Source organism: Oryzias latipes, chromosome 2 (genome assembly GCF_053564925.1).
Source record: "Oryzias latipes strain Hd-rR chromosome 2, Olatipes_Hd-rR_3.1".
Taxonomy (NCBI): Eukaryota; Metazoa; Chordata; class Actinopteri; order Beloniformes; family Adrianichthyidae; genus Oryzias; species Oryzias latipes.
Window position 1 is genome coordinate 22,876,628 of NC_136238.1, and position 21,726 is coordinate 22,898,353.

Sequence of the window (21,726 nt, forward strand, 5' to 3'; positions counted from 1 at the left end):
TGGTCGGTTCGGCGCTTTTCATTTTCTCATGAAAATATAGTAGTGGTCTAAGTTCGGCTGGGTGGTTGTTGGAGTTCCACTAAGTTTCTATGAACTGGAGTTCCATGAACGCAACACGCCGCGTATGGGAGGAGCTACCAGCTAGTGTTCTAGCCTGATAGCCACTTGGAGCTGTGGCTGTGTTTATCTCACTTAAAATGCATGGATGCACAATGCACACGGAGAATGTTAAGAGATCAGGTTTATTTATTTTTGAATAGTTCCACATGATAACAATGTTTCCATATTTGAGTTCATGAGATCATCCCAGAGAGTCTCTGCTTCAGGTCCTTCACTGAAACTACGTCTTAAATTACGTGTAAATCAGAGCACCCAGCGCAAAAGTGTGTGTATGTGTGTGTGAGCACAAATTAAGGGTCTGTTGTTCAGTTCGCCGGAAAAGTAATAATAAAAAAGTATATCCAAAGTATAGAGACTGAATCTTTTAATAAGGTCTAATGAGGTCTGAACGGGGAAGTGAACCCCAAATCAAACCCCGGATCTCCGCTGCGTTTTACAACCAGAAAGAGAAACGTCATCGCACAAAGGTTCAACATTTTCCCAGAGAGGGAAAAATAAAACCAGAGGACCTGATTTATAATCATTGTCTCAATGAAAATAGAAAAATATCATAAGTTTCAGGAGGCCCGAGCAGGCTTGTTCCGCTATCCGCTGCTGCCTGCTCTGACTCTCTGTCGGTCCGCCAGCTCGCCTCCTCCTTTGAGCCGGCACAGTGTGAGGCACGATGACGTCAGACTGGATCTGTGAGCTGAGACAGCAGAGCTGTTAGCTGCAGAGCAAAGGAGAGCTGAGTGAATGACGTGACAGTCAGGAGTGTTTCACGGGGAACTTCGACACGTAGACGACTGAAGCTCCTTTGGTCCACACAAACCCTCAAACTACAAAAACAGAGTCGTCCATGTTTGCATATTTTGCTGCAGACAGTTTGTATCAAATGTCAGCAAAGCCGACCGGATATCGCTAAAAATATGCCATCTATCTGACTGGCACACCGCAAAGCAGGTATCGAGCAATATGAGTCGATTTCCACGGATCAGCAAATGAGCGTTTAGATCCCGCCCACATTCACTGATTGACAGATAGACCCATTCTCCTGAAAAAGGTCTTCATGAAATAAATACGCCATTGTGAAAAACAGCAACATGAAATAAAAACAAAGCTACTTTGGAAAATATTGATTTTGAAATCTGAGGTTCTGAAAAAAGACGTAGAATTATAATAATATTCCACATGATTAAAAATGAATATTTGTAAATGCTGTTTAAATTAATGAACAGGTTTTTAAAGCAAAATGAAATATATTGAATAATATAATGGCTCATTTAAAATCTGTGGGCAGCTTTTTCAACATTTCTTGATCTTTTTATATATGAGAGATTTATTGGTTGATTGTGTATTTGCATGAGGTCACATTTATTTATTGAATTAAATATTTATTTATTTATTTAATTATGAACAGTATATGACTCCATAGGTTTGGGCGCCTTCTTAATTTTCACAGAATTAACAACAAAAACTCAAGTCGTTTTGTAATTCTGAACTTTTTTGTCCACTTTCACTCGGTGAACCACAACATTTCAGTGCATGCACGTGTTTTTCTTTTATTTTTTTTTCTTTCCAGAGCTGCTGTAGTTTTTCCTCAGGTGAACCCACAAGGTTTTTCAGAATGATCCAAATTGAGAACGTTGACATCAATGTCTTATAATAAAGATTGAACACCATGTTGTCCTGGGGAGACATTAGCCGTAGAGAAAGTCTCTTTATGTTTTATGTTTGGCCTCACTTCAGTCTTTAAAGTTTCTATTTAATGTTAAGTACAACAAACTCTTTCAGGTTTCTGAGGTTTCTGATTACAGGGAGGGGACTAACACGATCAGACACGGTGCAGCTCTGCTCAGGTGTTCCTGAATCAGCAAATGAGGAAGTTGAGAGTTTTTCTCCGTGTCAGAGCAGACAGAGGAGGACTTTCTTCTTCTTCACGGTGAGTCTTTGTGTTTTCCGTTGTCTTCTCCACTCGTGATGAAGGCCGTGACGTGTCTGTGTGTTCTCTGTGAGGACGGGGAGCAGCAGAGGAAGAGCTCAGACTGAAGTTTGTCTTTAACTTGTTCTTATGTTCAAAATTCATGTCTTTCTTTCTTTTCTCCTCATTCTTTGATTTCTGTCCGTTTTTCTCAACTCAGACCAACTCAGAGTTCAAGTTTAACCTCAGAGTTGGTTGAACCTCCTTTCTGAAACAGGCCCCAGTTGGTCAATCGAGAGATTAACAGCTCTGAGTTTTCTGTTTCAGAGAAGCTGATCGGAGTTAGGTCAATCAACTCTGAGTGGACTGATTCGGAGGTAAACGTGCGCAGCGCGACTATAAGAAGCCATTATCAATGGAGCGCAGATATCACGAGTCACCATGGCAACCGTGAAAAAAAGAGGTCTGCGTATTTTTCGCCAGCTGAACTTGACGTGCTGCTGCAGAGTTGCAGTGAATATGAGCACATATTCCAGAAGAAAAGCAACACCGCTGCATCTGCAAAACAGAGACAGTTAGCGTGGGAAAACATAGCTGCTCAAGTTAATGCGTAAGTTTGCTTTTAAATCATTGTTATAAAATATTGGCTGTAATAACTTTTTAAATAGCGTAAGGTGTGAAATAAAAAAATGGCGATATTTAGGTGTACTTTTGAAGTGTTATTCCTGGTGTAAATGCATGAAATGCTGCATAGTGTACAGAACCAATCGGGGGGAAAATGCATTTAACGTCGGTAATGTTTAGAGGACTTTTTCCATTAACCTTCCCCTCTTGCAAACGTTGCTCAGTTTGTTATTAATACATTCAATTGTGTTTTTAAAAGTGAACTTTTGTCTATCCTTGTATTGATCAAGTGGTATAGGTTTATATGGGATTAAGAAAGTAAGCAGTATTAGCAAATTTTGTTTCCTAAAAGTAATTGTTACATTAATCTAATTCAATGTCCCTGATTTGTATGAGGTTCCATTTGTGCCAAAATTATCAAAATGTGTTTTTGCGTCTACTGTTATGTCTTTGGTCCATTGTCTATGTCTACCGATCGTGTTTTTGCGTCCACTGTCTATGCTTTGGGCTCATTGTCTATGTCTATTGACCGAGTTCATTTTACATTGGTTCATGTCTATGTATTACTAAGCAATATCTTCTGCATGCCCATGATTCTTTGATTATTACTTTGTATTAACTTTGTGATGTATATGCTTGCTTTATCCTTAAACTTTATCTTTGTCATTGTCCTTATCCCATGTCGTCTAACTACGGCGTCAGGAAGATCCTTAGCAACCGTTGCTAGTGTCGTTTGCTACGTCGTCTCACCATGTCGTCAGGAAGATCCTTAGCAACCGTTGCTAGTGTCGTTTGCTACGTCGTTTCACGTGTCGTCAGGAAGATCCTTAGCAACCGTTGCTAGTGTCGTTTGCTACGTTCTTTCACCATGTCGTGTCCTTAGATCTTGCTGTATTTCAAATTTTGCAAAGGTCGTCAGAGAAGTCTTTTGTACGGTCGATAAATTGTTTCCCGTATTATCACGGAACAAAATACTTTAAAAAAAAAAAAACTTTATTGACAATCCTGCAAACGCGCACTGCCAGAAAGGGGGGGGGTGCAGCGTACAACGGTTTCACGTTCCCGTTTAAAGTTATTTAGAGTATGGCTTTAATTTAATCTTGTGATGAAACTATTATTTCAAATTATTTTGAAAAATGACTGATCTTTATAAAATATGTTGTTACAAATCTGATGGATAAACGAGGATCAGACGGGCTAATAAGAGCCTTATGTGGTCCCGAGTGCGCCATCTCATGGTCACATAAATAGATTAAAAAGAAAAGCTCAAAAACCAGTCAGTTTTCGAATGTTATATTCATAATTAGTGACTCGACCCACTAAAATTTGAGAAGGTAACTCATCAAAGATATTTTAAAGGCCTCCTTGCAAGGCCCCCGTTAATCGTTCAGCGGCAAAAAAATAAATATTGCCATGGACTAATGACTTGAGGGTTTATTTCTGAACAAATATATTAAATCAACACCAATGTGTTTGTAATTTTATTATTAATAAATCAACCACGTTTTCATGATCAGAACACAGCACATTTATAAATAGTCTTCGTAAAATGTTCATATTTATTATGTGTCATTCTCCGCGTTAAATAGAAGTAGTTCGCCTCCAGATCAGGTGGTGGCGGTAATGCGCCACTTTGTTTTCGTTTCAAGCGTTGTATGCATGCCCCCCCCCCCCCCCTTTCTGGCAATACGCGTTTGAGGGAATATCAAAATAAAGTTCATCTTAAAAACGTGTTGTCATGGTTAACCCTGACGTCTGCTTTGATAAACATTTCTTTTTCGTTCCGTGGTAGTACAGGAAAAAATTTACCGGCCTTACAAAGGACTTTTCTGACGACTTTGGCAAAATTTGAAAAACGAGAACATCTAACGACAAAACACGGGGAAACGTCGTAGCTAACGACAGTAGCTATCGACAATAGCTATCGACAGTAGCAACGGTTGCTAAGTCCTGACGACAAAGTGAGACGACCAAAGACATAGACAGTGGACACAAAAACAGATTTTTGGCACAAATGGAACCTCATAGATTTCATTTTCTTGTAGATGCAATCCTGCAGGAATTAAAAGAACATGGCAGCAGCTAAAAATGAAGTATAAAAACATAATTCAATCAGGTAAAATTTGAGCATGTCATGGATGTAGGCTTTGTTGACAATATTTGACATATGAAACATCTACATAGCAATACATATCTAATGTTGTTTTTATTGTATATATGTAATTGACTGCAACGAAAAACGGTAACGCTCAAACAAAAACATATGGGGAAATGAAAAGAAATCGAGTCTAGGTCTCAAAATCCTCGCACGACGTAAATGTAATTCTCTACGAATTAATGCAGCCTCCTCGTCTATTGGGTCTTCCAAAAAAGGACAAGCCATTCTTGTCACTTAGACCGTCTCTGTGTGACGGAAATTTGGGCAATGAAGGTTAAAGCAAAAAATACCGCTTCGTCTTTAAAAAGGGGAGGGGACCGGCAGAAACCTTGAGTTTAGGGAATAAAACCTGCTCCCGACCAGGTTAGGTTCACAGCGTAGGTAACCATGGACACTGACTCCGAGTATAAGTTACCTCTCTTTCAGAAACGGGTTTGACTTACTCTGCTTTCTCTGGTTTAACAAACCTCCCATTCTGAAACGGAAAACCCAGGGTTTCCCTGATTTCAGGGTTAACACACTCAGAGTTTACACTTAACCTCCTTTCTGAAACAGGCCCCAGGTATTTAATTTCTGATTTAATGGGGATATGATTGTTTTAAAGGTGTGTCATGAATAGCCGATAGTTCACAATAAATTCACATTCACGGAGTCAGTGTCCATGGTTACTTACGCTGTGAACCTAACCTAGTCGGGAGCAGGTTTTATTCTCTAAACTCAAGGTTTCTGCCGGTCCCCTCCCCTATTTAAAGACGAAGCGGTATTTTTCGCTTTAACCTTCATTGTCCAACTTTCCGTCACACAGAGACGGTCTAAGTGACAAGAATGGCTTGTCCTTTTTTGGAGGACCCAACAGACGAGGAGGCTGCATTAATTCGTAGATAATTACATTTACGTCGTGCGAGGATTTTGAGACCTAGACTCGATTTTTTGTCATTTCCCCATACGTTTTTGTTTGAGCGTTACGGTTTTTCGTTGCAGTCAATTACATATATACAATGAAAACAACATTAGATATGTATTGCTATGTAGATGTTTCATATGTCAAATATTGTCAACAAAGCCTACATCCATGACATGCTCAAATTTTACCTGATTGAATTATGTTTTTATACTTCATTTTTAGCTGCTGCCATGTTCTTTTAATTCCTGCAGGACTGCATCTACATGAAAATGAAATCAGGGAAATTGAATTAGATTAATGTAACAATTACTTTTTGGAAACACAATTTTTTAGCACTGCTTACTTTCTTAATCCCATATAAACCTATACCACTTGATCAATACAAGGGTAGACATAAGCTCACTTTTAAAAACACAATTACATGTATTAAAATTAAACTGACCAACGTTTGCAAGAGGGGAAGGTTAACAAGAAAGTCCTCTAAACATTACCGACGTTAAATGCATTTTTCCCCCAGATTGGTTCTGCACACTATGCAGCATTTCATGCATTTACACAAGGAATAACACTTCAAAAGTACACCTAAGTATCGCCATTATTTATTTCACTCCTTACGCTATTTAAAAAGTTATTACAGCCAATATTTTTTAACAATGATTTAAATGCAAACTTAGGCATTAACTTGAGCAGCTATGTTTTCCCACGCTAACTGTCTCTGTTTTGCAGATGCAGCGGTGTTGCTTTTCTTCCAGAATATGTGCTCATATTCACTGTAACTCTGCAGCAGCACGTCAAGTTCAGCTGGAGAAAAATATGCAGACCTCTTTTTGTCCACGGTTGCCATGGTGACTCGTGATATCTGCGCTCCATTGATAATGGCTTCTTATAGTCGCGGTGCGCACGCTAACCTCTGAATCAGTCCACTCAGAATTGATTGACCTAACTCCGATCAGCTTCTCTGAAACAGAAAACTCAGAGTTGTTAATCTCTCGATTGACCAACTCAGAGTTCAAGTTTAACCTCAGAGTTGGTTGAACCTCCTTTGTGAAACAGGCCCCTGTTGTATCCCCCCCAGCATTTACCACTCTATGATTATGTATCTGTGCATTTTTTTTTGTATGTATATTGATAAGTATTCTTCCTTTTTTTTGCTTCCTTTTAAATTGCGGTGTTCCTTCTACTTGTATCAGCCACATTTTGTGATTTTCTTTTTGTAAGTGTTCTAAAGGCCCGTACACACCGGGACGAAAATTCGACAGGCGTTTTTCGCCACGTTTTTTGTGTTCACACCCAGGCGATTTTCGCTGACGGTGAGCCGAGCGAACATGCAATTTCATTCCCTGACATTAGATGGCGCTTAATGTAAACAGAAATATTCCTGAACACAAGGTGGCGCTGCGCAACTTTACGCTTCTTAAAGTCGCTTTTCACTCAGAAGAAGAGAGCATGTATTTACGCGCTTGTCAGAATCCTACAAAGAAAACACGAATATTTCAAGCACCAGTTGCTCCAACTAGTGCTTAGCTCGGGGATATTTTAGAATGTCCGTCATTATTTCTTCGCGGCAGTGTAGACGCTACTTGGCGTCTATCTTCTTCGCTGGTATGTGTGCTCAGAAAGGCAGTTTGATGTTTGAGCGCCCCCAAGTTGTGTTTTACTGTAACTTCAGAAGCTCCAGACACGTGTGCAAAAGCGCCATTCTCATTGGTCGAATAGATTCCGACGCGACTCGTCAAAAAAAAAAACGAACCCGAGGCGTTTTTTAAAAAGTGACGCTTTGACGCGTGGCGTTTTTTCGCGGTGGTGTGCACACTCTCATCGGTGCCCTTTGTTTAGTCACGAGGCGTTAAACGTCGGCGAAAATCTCGGGCGAAATTCGTCCCGGTGTGAACAAGCCTTGATGCTGTTTGTATTGTGTTCAATAAAGTTCTAAAAAAAAAGTTTCTTTGTCAAAGTGACTGAATGGAAATGTTGCTGCAGCTCCATGTCTCCACCTGGTGGAGGGAGAGCAGAAGTGCAGCAGCTGATGGCAGCTTCCTCTGCCTCCCACTGCTGTCTGACTGCATTCACCTGAACCTGAGAGGAAACACAAGAGAAGAGCCAATCAGTGGAGGAGCAGCTGATCTGTTGGTGAAGGAGGATCAGAGCTGATGATGAGGAGGGTTTCTTCTGCAGGTGAAGGTGGAAGGTGTGTGTGAGCTGATGTGGATCCAGTGAATCCAGCAGCATGGATCAGTGGGAGGAACCACAGGAGAGAGCCCCTCCCTCTAAAAGAAGAAGAAATGGTAACCATGACAACGAGAGCAAAGCTCAGAGGTGAGATGAACATCTCCAACTGTCCATGATCTTCTCCATGTCAGAGCTCAGGACTCACACCAGCAACCTTCATTCTTCACAGGAACCAACCTGGATCTGGATCTGGATCTGGATCCAGCTGGAGGTCCAAAAGGAGTGACAGGTCAAGGGATAGACCTCCTGAATTCAAGGACATCCATCCAGAAGAGGAACAGTGAGTGTTTGTCAGAGACATTAGGGGTGTAAAAAGTTGATTAATTGAAATATCACTATATTTCATTTGGCATTACTTGTAACATAACACATGTAATATGCTGCCAAGACAATATTGAAATATTTCTAAGCAAAAATGTAGCTCAGCGTCTTGCTTTTGTTTTCCACTTAAACCTTCAACCACTAGTTGGCAGCACACTGAGCCTCTTCCAGCAGCTCTTCACCAAAACAACAAGATTTCACGAGAACCACCTTATGACAGGTGTGAATTCATTAAATTTGTGGTTGTTGTTACTTAGTGAAATGAGACAAGTACAACTCAGTTTTAACCAAGGATGAGTACCAAAAACCTGTGCCAAGTTGTGCGCCGGTACCACATGATTCCGGTGCTCCGTGTTGGACTCGTATAAGAACACGAGGCTACTCAGAAGGAGCTTCAGCCGAAAAAAGTGAAAGTTGTAAATTTCACAGGAATCGATTCTGATCCAGGGACTTGATGGATCAGTGTGGCGTGTAAAAAGAAAAAAGAAAAAAGACTGTTGTTGTGGCGATGAACAGTGAAATATAATCAAGCAACTAATTCTCCCACTTCCCCCAGAAATCATAAGGGGCTCTGACATTTTCATCACAGGTTTATGGCCCCTGTGATTGACAATATCTAAAGAAATCTAGAAATCACAATGTAGGATTTCTCAATCCATCACACTCCTTCAGCCTGTTACGCTGCTTCATCACACTTGGAAAGAATTGGAAAGTTTTTTTCATTTATTTTGAGGCACCTGAACCTTTTTAAAACTACCAGTTCGTTCAGCAATGTTGGAAATAAACAGGTCTTTATTTTCTCAACCACACATATGAAACATTACAGGTTAACGCACATTTTATGTGTTGTGATTTTTTTTCCTTTGCTGGGAAATATTATGCTGGGAAAATCAGAAAATGTTGAGCATTAGAAAAAAAAAGAGTAAAGCAAAGAAAAGCAAATGTATTTTCTTCATTAAAAGCAACTTGTATATGAGATCATTAAATTAACTGAATTTTATACATTTTAAAGGAATAATAACAATCAGGTAAAGTTTCTTCTAAGTCATATTTAGAAAAAAAAGTGAAATATTGTCTCTGTTACTGTCTTAAGATATATCATGATATGCATTGTATCTTGCCTTGTGCTTCATGAAATGTATCATATCCCCAGACTCTTGCTGATAGACACTAAAATACAAAGTGATGCCATGAACTTATGGAACTCTATGCAGTGTCCCACAGTTGTCAGAAGGGGGCGTTTTACCAGACTGTATCACTGCAGATCAGTGGGTTTATGATCTGAGTTCAATAGTTATACATGGAAGATAATCTGATCGGGAGCCGGTTTAGCTCGTGCTGGTTTGCGGCGCCTTCCGTCCATGAAACCAGGGTTCGACTCCGGGCTGCTCCCTGTTCCCTTCTCTACTTCTGTGCCGGTCCCAAGCCCGGTTGCTTTGAGAGGGTTGCGTCAGGAAGGGCATCCGGTGTAAAACATTGCCAAGTTTACCATGCGACACGTTCGCTGTGGTGACCCCTGATGGGAAAAGCCGAAAGGGAAACAACATAATCTGATCAACATCCAGTACAGAAGCAATGAGTTTATAATAAAACACATTTTTATTCTTTAGGATCCAACGGAGATCTGGTTCTGGATCAAGCTGTGAGTCCTCCAGGAGTGACAGATCAAAGGGTGTACCTCTAACCTTCAAAGGCATCCATTCAGGAGTGGAACAGTAAGTGTTTGTCAGAGTTTTTGGAGGCTGGATTGTAGTTCAGATGATCAACAGTTTTCAGATGAAGGACTTGAGGTCTGGTTCAGTTCTGGATCTCTCTGATCAGACTCCCTTGGAGCATCATGTGTGTGATGAGATCTTTTCAGTTGAGTCTTCTGAGAGTCTCTGAGAGACATCAGAGATGTTGGAGAAGAAAACATGTTGACTGCTGACTCTGACTGACAGCAGCTCCAGTCTAATGAGAAGAATCACTGCAGACTCCTAGGATTCAGATTTTCATGCTTTCCAAACATCACATTGTTCTAGTTTGACTTTCTGCTATCAGAATTTCTACATTTCTACATGGAGAATTAGAATCAGCTTTTCTAGAAAAAAGTCTGGATTGACTGACAGAAAATGCTGAAAGCTGGAAACTGTTGATCCAAACATGTCATGTTATTCCAGACTAAACAGCTCCGTCTGTGTTCATGTCAAAGTCCATCAGCTGTTCATGAAGAAGCAGATCCTCCAAGATTTCAACAGTCATCTGCATCCAGTCCGCTTTCCCATTCCTTAATGTGGAGAAAACTTTATCAATCGAATTCACAGACCAGCTGATCAGATAAAAGAAATGCTTCTCCGGGGTAGACAGGACAATAGCGTTGGGAAGGGCTGACACAGGAGGAGGGAGAGGAAAAGCGTCTGTCCTCGACAGAGGAAGGGTTAGTCATTGACACATTTAAAATACGTACCAATAACATCCGCCTTTTTCTTTCCTGGACATATTGGTAACACATGATTGTTTGCATGATGTAACAGGACTGCGCGGAGCGTGAAGCGGCATTCAAAACCACACACACCGTCCTGAAGCTCCTCCTCTGCTCGCAGACATGATTCTCTGTAGCCTGGCAGCTCGCTCAAGCAGAGCAGCAGTAGACTGCTGTCTGAAGCCTCCTTTGGAGATCACAACAAAGCAGCCTCCCCTGCTTGGAGACACAAAACTACAGAGTCTGGCTGCTCCTTTGCTCTGAGATCCGAACAGCATGTTAAAATGATTAATTTTTATTCTGATCAGACTTTTAATCCGATTACTTGTGTCTATGTAAAAGTAGCTAGTGTGAGCTTATTGAAACAGACAGAAAAGGACTCAAGACAAACTGCTGGGAGCTAAAATCTACTTAGTTTGGAACCAAATTCCAGTTGATGCAAATGTTTCTCAGAGGGCAGCAGAAAAGTTCTGTCAGTTCGACAGGAAATTAGAAACATCTGCAGTTGTTCAATGAAAACAGTTTGGAACCAGAAATGTCTTCAACCATTAATAACCACAATGTTCTGGTAATGGATCATTCAAACCAAACTAGCTGTTCTAAAATGTGACATTTCACCAAAGTTAATGAAGCAGATTTGGATTCAATGAGCACATTTCAAAGAGGATCTTAAAATCTGACATCATTTCTGTTTGGATCCAAACGAGAGCTTTGAAAGACTGAAGGTTCTTGGATTTAAAAGGGAATTTCCATAATCTCTCTTGGTTCTGACCAGTAGCGGCTTTAGGCATGGGCAAATACGGGCAATTGCCTGGGGCGCAAATTTAGAGGGGGGAGGCATTTGTTTTCCTTCCGAGCACGGGGGGTGCTTGGAAGGAAAACAAATTGTACCACTATCGGTTTTCTGATTATCTGTTATAGACTTTGGAACAGCCTAAAACCTGTGAATTGGTGCCCCTGCAGTGTTTCAGGCGCAGGCAGCGAGGTCTGCACACCTGGACCATGGCGTGCCTCTAGATTCCTCCGCTCATGCTAATAATCTCATTCTTTATTAACTATTGTAGACATTTTTATTATTTTCCATATAAATGTATTTTTTTATCATTGAGTTGCTGTCAGTATTTGATGTAAAGACAGCAGGTAATGCAGGAAAACAGCTGCACTTTATGAGATTATAAATAAACAATCGATCATTTGTTTATGAAAGGGTTGAAGTTTTTGGAGGATTTTTACTGTTGGTGTTGCACAAAATCAGGAAAATGCCAAATATTTTTGGAGTAATCCCAGTGATGAATTCTATGATTTATTTATTTTTTTTTTTTTTTTTTAGAAGACCTAAAACTGATATTCACAATAACAGGTTTTTGAAAAAAGCTAATGCTCTTATCCATTTCACAAAGACACACACAGGACATCACACACCAAGAAATAAACTTATTGATAAAAATGATGCCAGGAGTTCAGCTCTAAAAAAATGACAAAAGAGCAAAGAAAAAAGAATGATTCGATTTGTTATTTCTTATTATTAATTTTTCCATTTTTATTTGTATTGTTATGTAACATGTTCATGTTTGTATAGTTTTGACATAATGTACTTTTATGGAGAACAAAATATTATACATCATTTAAGGTTTAACTTGATTTATTCTGGATTAATATTCCTGTCTGTCTTTATTCATGTTTATGTTCAAAACATTAGTTAGAAAAGTTTATTTATTTATTTATTTTTAACTTGTTCTGTCCAACGACTGAGCAAACAGATGAGCGCTGAAGGCCTTTTGTGTTGGACAGATTTTACTATTACAAAACGAGGTTAAGAATCTTCAGATAACCAGGGTGTAAATTTGTATGAACCCCTTTTTATTTTTTATTTGTTACATTTTGTGTTTAAAGTATATATACATATTCTTTTTATTAAAGGGGAGGGAGGGGGAAAGTGTGTGTGTGTGTGGGGGGGGGGGGGGGGGGTAGAATAAAAATAAATAAAGAGGGAGGGGGAGAAAGTGAAGGGAAACAAGTGCCTAGTTACTAATTTGAATATGTTAGGATTTTAAGATGTGAAATATTTATGCTAGATCTGCAGAAAGGCAAATATTACATCAACTCTATCACTAAGATAAGCTGAAGGCATCTGTCCATCGATACACTGTGGGTTCGGAGGAGGGATAAAGCAGACAAGGAGCAGTGTGCACGTGCCAAAGTAAATTGAGGATAAGGGTGGGAAGCGGCTTAAATCATTCTGAATTATATGCTGGAACTGTTGGATCCCTTTGTTCCTCCATGAAGTAAAGTGAATCGTGTATTTGTTTAGTAAGATGTCATGGTTTTTAAGAGAAAATCCCCCCAGGCTGTTAGAGATGAGCTGATGTGTAAACTTCTGAAGCACTTGTGATGTGTAACTTTTGAGCTGAAAAAAGGCAAATTAGAAATATCTAAGTTATCACAGGGAGTGTGCTCTTTATCTACCCAAGATTAATCTAACACACCAGGTTTAGGCCACTTTAAGACATAAAATAACCTGTTTGCGGAGTAGTAATCCTGGAAGTTAGGTAGGCCTAGTCCTCCTCTGTCTTTAGATTTTTGAATAATTTTCAGACTGATCCTTGGTGGTTTACCTTCCCAAAGGAATTGGGAAATGAATTAGTTTAATGATTTTAACCATGTGGTAGGAGGTTTGGAAGGAATCATTGAAAGCAGATAGTTAATTTTGGGTAGAATTGTCATTTTTATGGTGGCAACTCTCCCTATTAAGGAAACGGGTACTTTTCGATCTAGTGAGATCAGTCTCAATTGTTTTAAGGAGTTGGGTGTGGCTTAGCTTGAATAGATCAGAAAGCCTGGAGGAAATATTTATACCTAAGTATTTTACGCTGCCTGTTTGCAATTTAATGGATGATGGGTTTAGATAGTTACACTTAATTGACAGAATTGTGCTTTTAGACCCATATGAAGATTATACGTCCATCAAAAAAGTAATACGGCTGCATCAGCAAAAGAGTTTCTGCTTGGAGAAAAAGAACAGACAAAGGAAACGCACGAGTTTCTGTCTCATTTCTATTTTCATTGTGACGCATATATATATATATATATATATATATATATATATATATATATATATATATATATATATATATATATATATATATATATATATATATATATATATATATATATATATAACTTATCCAACTTAAATGAATTACTTCAATTGGTAACAAGAAATTTAGTTAAATTTTTTTCAACCTAATTCGTTACGTCTACCCAACTCAATATATTTTTAACAACTCACATTTACACAATTATTTCACTAAATGTCATATTAATCCAATTCAATTAAAGTTTTTCCATCTTAATTTATTGTACTTCTTGAACTCTCATATGTCTAAGTTTGAACCTGTAGATACTTATTTTTATAACAATAAAATAAATGAAATAAAATGGATTCCCTAAATGAAGACTTCCATCCTTTCCCGTTTGTCTGACTTCAACATTATTCCATTGAGCAGTAGGAGTGCTAAATAAACTCATCATCCTCTCCCGCCCTCTAACTCATGGTGCTGAAAGAATTAAACATAACTGGACAACTAAAGCGGCAAAACACAGTAAAACAGCTAAACAACTAAACACTTTTGGTCAAAAACCCACACTTAAACCCAAATCTGTCCAGACAGGCAAAGGGAATGATATCCCAGAATCCTTTGCGGTGCCGATCTAACAGCAGCACCAAAGTTACACCTACTTAATTGAATTAATTTCAATGAAAGTAAAATAACTTTCTAACAACTTGTTTTTAATCTGACTTAACTAAAGAAATTATTGCATTTTTTAGCTGAAACAAACAAAAACTGTGTTGTTTTCTAGGACATAGTTTCTGCAGAGCAGCAGTTCAGTACTTTTGAGTTGTGGGCGGGACTGTTTGCACAGGATTAACCCTCTGATGGGGGGTATTCCAGGAAGCATGTTTAAAATCCCTGACTTTAAGCCTGAACTCAGGCTGAAATCCGCCTGAACTTGTTTACTCGGGGTATGTGGGTTCCAAAAGACCGGATATGAGTTAGCGTAATTACGCTCAACTTGGTAACCCTGGGTTAATGCATGTACATAAAGACAGGTACAAAAAGACATTCTCAATTATTCGCCGATTTCCGGAGTCACCATGGATACGCATGGTGAAAAAAAAAAGAAAGCGCCTTACTTCAGTGAGATGGAGTCTGAGGGTGTAAACCTTGTGCTATCCTGGGCACTTTAACATTGGGAGTTGGGTCATCTAGACCCACTAGACAGTGCTCTGAACCTTTTTACTTCAATGATTTGTGATCTTCACTGGTGTCCATGGATTACATGAAATCCTCCTCACCTTTATCCACTTTTGTCATGGTAGGGAGAACACGTCAATGTAAGGCGTATATCTTCTTCGCTCAGCATGACAGTTTTGTGTTTGAGCGCCCCCAAGTTATGTTTTACTGTAACTTCAGAAGTTCCAGACACGTGTGCAAAAGCGCCACTCTCATTGGTTGTATAGTTTTTGACGCGGTGCGTCAAACCAAAAAAACGAACCCGAGGCGTTTTTAAAAAAAATGACGCTTTTATGCGTGGCGTTTTCTATGTCGGTGTGCACACTCACATTGGTGCCCTTTGTTTAGTCACGAGGTGACTAAATGATTTATCTTAACTGAAGCAAATAATTAAGTTGGATCAAATTAAAAATGTTTATCTTTACAACATCCATATGTGGTCTTATCACCCTCTCACGGTGGAAAAAGTATTATCTGATCTTCTTCATCCACTAAATCATCTTCAAATGGACACGCCATGCTGCTTCACCTCTCTGTAAACAAACTAAGCTTCAATTAAACCTGCTCCAGACCTGGTTATGTTCAGAGCATGAGTTGCCATGGTAACTTGACCTACCCTGAAACATACCTCCATTTCTGGAAGCGAAAGCTTAGGTTATCAACTTCCTTAGCCTCAAACTTATCGTGGGAGCTAGCATAACCTGCTTTCTGGAATACCCCCTCGGTATCTCAGTTAATGTTTGTTTACACTCTCTGCTAGTTTACAGCCCACACAACCCCAACCTTACATTAAAAACGGGGACCAATATCATATCTATGCAGTCGTACAGTTTAGATCCAAACTGGGTCTTAAAATCTTTTATAAATGTCCTCCACCATGAGAAAAAGGCTACAAGAACATGTTAATGTTTGTAATGTAAATGTTGATCCTTTTCGGCCTGAAACCTAAAGCTTGTTTTAGATTTAGCCCACTGTGCGACCCCCATGTAATACGAGTTAATAAAATTCATGAATTTTTTGTGTAAAATGGCCAAATAAAGGTAGGAAACACAAAAGGATGTCATCTAATTAGTGTGTACATTTTTATTGGGGGGGGGGGGGGTTGTTAAGTTAGTGTAGAACTGGCACTGGTTCTGACTGATATTTATTGTTGGTAATTAGGGCTGCACGATATGAGGAAAACTTGCGATTTGCGATATTAGTGATCAATATTGCGATAACGATAAATTTGCGGTAAATAAACAAATAGAAAAATAAGCAAAAACATTATTCCCATTTCATTGCAACAGTTTAAAAATTATACTCCAAATGACCCTCATCGACATGGGGGACAAACGTCAGGGTGGCTAACTCTGGTCCTCAAGAGCCTCAACCCTGTCTGTTTTCCAATTCTCCCTAGACTGCTCGATAATGATAACCAAAATCAGGTGTGTTCAGTCAATCAGGATGTGAAATCCCTTGAGTCAGCCAATCAACAGCAAGCTGGTTAAGGAGAGCTGGAAAACAGGCAGGGTTGAGGCTCTTCAGGACCAGGGTTAACATAATAGGCCTCCATCTGATTGGTCAACAATGGGAAGGCGTCCATCTGATTGGTCAAAGCATAAAGGGATTTATTTGATTCGTTAAATGCTTCAAGCTGCTAGAAGATTGTTTTAACACATTTTGGGTTTGCGATTTATTGCGATATTCGCCGTCCTTTGCGATATGCATATTGCAGAGCTGGATATTGCGATAACGATAAATTTGCGGTATACTGTGCAGGCCTATTGGTAATTTAAATTTCTGCTTCAGAGATCTGTTGATTAATCTTTTTCCACAGACAGTGTTTAGATAAGATTTGATTGTTGGAGAGAAATCCAAAAAGTAACTTTAGCTCCAAATCCCAGTCAGCCTTTAACCCTTGTGCTATCTTAGGCACTTTAACATTGGGAGTTGGGTCATCTAGACCCACTAGACAGTGCTCTGAACCTTTTTAACCTTCTTCAATGATTTGTGGTCTTCACTGGTGTCCATGGATTACATGAAATCTTTCCACCTTTATCCACCTTTGTCATGGTAGGGAGAACATGTCAATGTAAGGGTGGGTCATCTAAGATAGCACAAGGGTTAAAAAAGTCAGGCATGAAGTCCTTCAGTCTCTGTGTGAATAGAATTCATTCCAACTGAAATTGGTTCTCTGGGATTTTCTACATCATTCCAAATCTGAGGCTCTCTCATCAACCAAAGCCCAAAGTCTGAAGGTCAATGAGGAATTTTCACTGCACTGCAGAAATTCAAAGAGTTTGAAGCATTTCTGACTGAACTGTTAGCTCCTCCCACTTTCTGTAATTTCTGTTCTTCTGCTCCAAAATGGTTTCAAAGACTAAAATCAGAGCAAGTCCAAGTGTCCTCTGGAACTCAGGAACCCTCAGAGAAAGTTGGTGAAGAAAAGCAACAACAGAGAGTTCAGAATCCCAAACAAACAGCAGAGCTTTGATCTGAATCTGAAGAAGATCAGAGAAGATCTGAGAGTCTATGAGAGCAGAGATGTTGGAGAAACTTTAAACAGAAATTAATCTCCTAATATTTTCTGATTTGAACAAATGTTTGGATCAGAAAATAAACAGTTTAGGCGAAGATTTTAAGGAAGGTCTTTCATACAATTAATTTTACAATTAACAGCAGAAAATGTAATATATGCAAAATGGCATAATGGTTGGTTTTCATTTAAATTTTAAAATAAATAGTTTTTCTTTGTATCTCATCAACAAACTCAAATATTGAATTCTTCATTTTCTTCTGGTCTAAATGAGAATCAATGATCCAGTTGACTGTAACTGTGATTCATCTGTGAGTCAGAATGAATGTTGGAATCATTGCTGTTCTGAAAACAACAGCATTCATGATGCATTTATGATCTGAGATGATCCAAATCCAAAAGAACTCATCAAACACTATTATGTAAGAAACTCACTTTTAATAAAACAAATGTTTTCTATCGGGATCCATCAGAGACTCTGATCTGGATCTGAATCAAGCTTTGTCCTCCAGGAGCGACCGGTCAAAGAATCACCCTGTGTTAGTCTCTGTGTTTACAGACAGAATGGATCTGATTGTTGCTGATTCTCCACAGACTGGACCAGCAGAGCTCAGAGACTCCCAGTGGTCCGTCTGTCCAGCAGCATCAAACACAGCTGGACTCCATCTTTCTGGTCTGTACATGAACAACAACTACTTTTCCATCATTCTGTCCACAGTCGTCTCCATGCTGCACTTTGGACACCAGTGGACTGTCAGTGTGTCCAACATGGAGCTGATGTTTGGCTCCATGACTTCACTCTGATTGGCTCATTCATCTGGAATTCTGTTGCAGCTGCTGGAGGACAACATTGTCACTTTTGTCAAGAAGGAGCTGAAGAAGATCCAGAAGCTTCTGAGTCACAGGGAGGATGAGGAGGAGCTGGAGGATGAAGATGAAGAGCAGAGGAGCAGCAGAGAGTCACTGATGAAGATCACAGTGAACTTCCTGAGGAGAATGGAGCATGAGGAGCTGGCTGATGGACTGCAGAGCAGTAAGAGGATTTCTCTGAAGGTTTCAGCTGCTGAGAAATGAAGATTTACTGATGTCTGAACACATGGAACCACAGGGATTCTAACCCTCATCATTCAGGGCTGCAGAGAGTTGATTTACTGTTTGTTGTCTTCGTTCAGGATCTTCTGCTGCAGTTTGTCGGCATGAAGTCCAATCTGGTCTGAAGAAGAAGTTCCAGTGTGTGTTTGAGGGGATCACTAAAGCAGGAAGCCCAACCCTTCTGAATGAGATCTACACAGAGCTCTTCATCACAGAGGGAGGAAGAGGAGAGCTGAATGAAGAACATGAGGTCAGACAGATTGAAGCAGCTTCCAGGAAAGCAGACAGAGCAGAAACAAGCATCAGACAAGAAGAGCTCTTCCAACTCCCAGCTGGAAGACCAGAACCAATCAGAACCGTGATGACTAAGGGAGTGGCTGGCATCGGGAAAACAGTCTTAACACAGAAGTTCACTCTGGACTGGGCTGAAGGCAAAGCCCACCAGAACCTCCACTTCACATTTCCATTCACTTTCAGAGAGCTGAATGTGCTGAAAGTGGAGAAGTTCAGCTTGGTGGAACTTGTTCATCACTTCTTCCCTGAAACCAAACAAGCAGGAATCTGCAGCTTTGAAGACTTCCAGGTCCTCTTCATCTTTGATGGTCTGGATGAGTGTCGACTTCCTCTGGACTTCCACAAGACTCAGATCCTAAAGGACCCTAGAAAGTCCACCTCAGTGGCTGATCTGCTGACAAACCTCATCAGGGGGAACCTGCTTCCCTCTGCTCACCTCTGGATTACCACACGACCTGCAGCAGCCAATCAGATCCCTGCTGAGTGTGTTGACATGGTGACAGAGGTCAGAGGGTTCAATGATCCACAGAAGGAGGAGTACTTCAGGAAGAGGTTCAGAGATGAAGAGCAGGCCAGCAGGATCATCTCCCACATCCAGAGATCCAGAAGCCTCCACATCATGTGCCACATCCCAGTCTTCTGCTGGATCACTGCTACAGTTCTGGAGGATCTGCTGAAGAGCAAAAGAAGAGGAGAGCTGCCCAAGAGCCTGACTGACATGTACATCCACTTCCTGGTGGTTCAGGCCAAAGTCAAGAAGGTCAAGTATGATGGAGGAACTGAGACAGATCCTCACTGGAGTCCAGAGAGCAGGAAGATGATGGAGTCTCTGGGAAAACTGGCTTTTGAGCAGCTGCAGAAAGGAAACCTGATCTTCTATGAATCCGACCTGACAGAGTGTGGCATCGATATCAGAGCAGCCTCAGTGTACTCAGGAGTGTTCACACAGGTCTTTAGAGAGGAGAGAGGCCTGTACCAGGACAAGGTCTTCTGCTTCATCCATCTGAGTGTTCAGGAGTTTCTGGCTGCTCTTCATGTCCATCTGACCTTCATCACCTCTGGACTCAACCTCATGGAGGAAGAACAATCACAGATCTCTCAGCCTAAACTGAGAATTCCAGTCCAGTTCTACCAGAGTGCTGTGGAGAAGGCCTTACAGAGTCCAAACGGACACCTGGACTTGTTCCTCCGCTTCCTCCTGGGTCTTTCATTGCAGACCAATCAGAGTCTCCTACGAGGTCTGCTGACTCAGACAGGTAGTAGCTCACAGACCAATCAGGAAACAGTCCAGTTCATCAAGGAGAAGATCAGTGAGGATCTGTCTGCAGAGAAAAGCATCAACCTGTTCCACTGTCTGAATGAACTGAATGATGGTTCTCTAGTGGAGGAGATCCAACAGTTCCTGAGGTCAGGACGTCTCTCCACAGAGAAACTGTCTCCTGCTCAGTGGTCTGCTCTGGCCTTCATCTTACTGTCATCAGAAGAAGATCTGGAAGAGTTTGACCTGCAGAAATACTCTGCTTCAGAGGAGGCTCTTCGGAGGCTGCTGCCAGTGATCAAAGCCTCCAACAAAGCTCTGTAAGAACTCGGAAAAATCCCCTTCAGTCAACAAATGAATTTGAGTGAAAAACAAAAGTTTCAATAATTTCTGTTTGTTTTTGTTTTCTTCAGATTGAGAGACTGTAATCTATCAGAGAGAAGCTGTGTAGCTCTGTCCTCAGTTCTCAGCTCTCCATCCTCCAAACTCAGAGATCTGGACCTGAGTTTCAACAACCTGCCGGATTTAGGAGTGAAGCTGCTGTCAGCTGGACTAAAGAGTCCACACTGTAAACTGGAGACTCTCAGGTCAGGTTTCATCAGGGCGGGTCCCACCTGACTGAATTTACCAACTTCCTGGACCTCCAGCTGCATCACTGCTCCAGAACACACTTTTCTCTACAATTATAGGTTATGGAACTGCAGTTTGTCAGAGATCAGCTGTGAAGCTCTGGTCTCAGCTCTGAAGAAAAACCCGTCCAATCTGACAGAACTAGACATAAGCGGGAACAAGAACCTGCAGGATTCAGGAGTTCTTCATCTGTGTGGTTTTCTGGAGAGTCCAGACTGCAGACTGCAGACTCTGAGGTGAGCAAAGAAGCTGAACTCCCTGAAGGATGAGAAGAACGTATCAGGTGAAGAACTTTCTGATGTTTCACTGGAAGTTTTTATGTCTACAACCATGTTTGAAACAAACTGAGGATTGGTTTAAATTATCTTCTGAACCAATCAGAAAAAGAAGTAAGAAAAAGTGAAGGACGGTTAAAAGACAATTACCAGGAAGAAGTTGGTTCTTTTTGTTCGCTTTTAAAGCCATTCTGTCACCAGTCGTTTCCACAATGGCACGTTTAGTTGATACTAATGTTGCTTGGATTTGCCTGCGAATGTGATCATCTCCAGGGTTCATTGATAACATCAATAACATCCTGATCATTCACTTTCTGCATCTGTGAACACGCTGAGGAAGAGGAGGGTGGTGTGTTCGTCCACTGAGCAGAAGCAGGAAATACAGAGGAGAAAAAAAATTGCATTTTCTAGTCTAGTGCAAAATATGAGATATAATCATGTGAGATAAGAGCCGTTTTGTTGGCGCCCATATTGAGTATGGCCATGTTCTCAATCTTTCCTCTCACCATCCGAAGCGAGCCATTTTGCAGTTTAACCCAGGGGCTGCGGGCTGGAAACGACTTCAAAGCAAACCCCGTACTTGGTGGACAAACGTCATTGCGGGAGATGTTAAACTTTATGGGGTCGCTATTATCCCATAAGGTTCA

The 21,726-nt window shown here is 40.5% G+C and overlaps 2 protein-coding genes across 2 annotated transcripts in view; one reads left to right on the forward strand and one right to left on the reverse strand.

Annotated features, from left to right (window-relative positions):
* Nucleotides 1-21,726, reverse strand: part of LOC105355269 (uncharacterized) — a 208,977-nt gene that overhangs the window by 86,656 nt on the left and 100,595 nt on the right. The window lies entirely within an intron of this gene.
* Nucleotides 1,461-20,867, forward strand: LOC111948627 (NLR family CARD domain-containing protein 3-like). The gene is made up of 8 exons (XM_023962350.2): nt 1,461-2,041; nt 7,882-8,022; nt 8,105-8,215; nt 9,867-9,971; nt 18,125-18,203; nt 18,365-18,563; nt 18,703-20,494; nt 20,588-20,867. The coding sequence occupies exons 2-8, from the start codon at nt 7,934-7,936 to the stop codon at nt 20,790-20,792; spliced, it is 2,580 nt and encodes an 859-aa protein (XP_023818118.2). The 5' UTR covers nt 1,461-2,041; nt 7,882-7,933; the 3' UTR covers nt 20,793-20,867.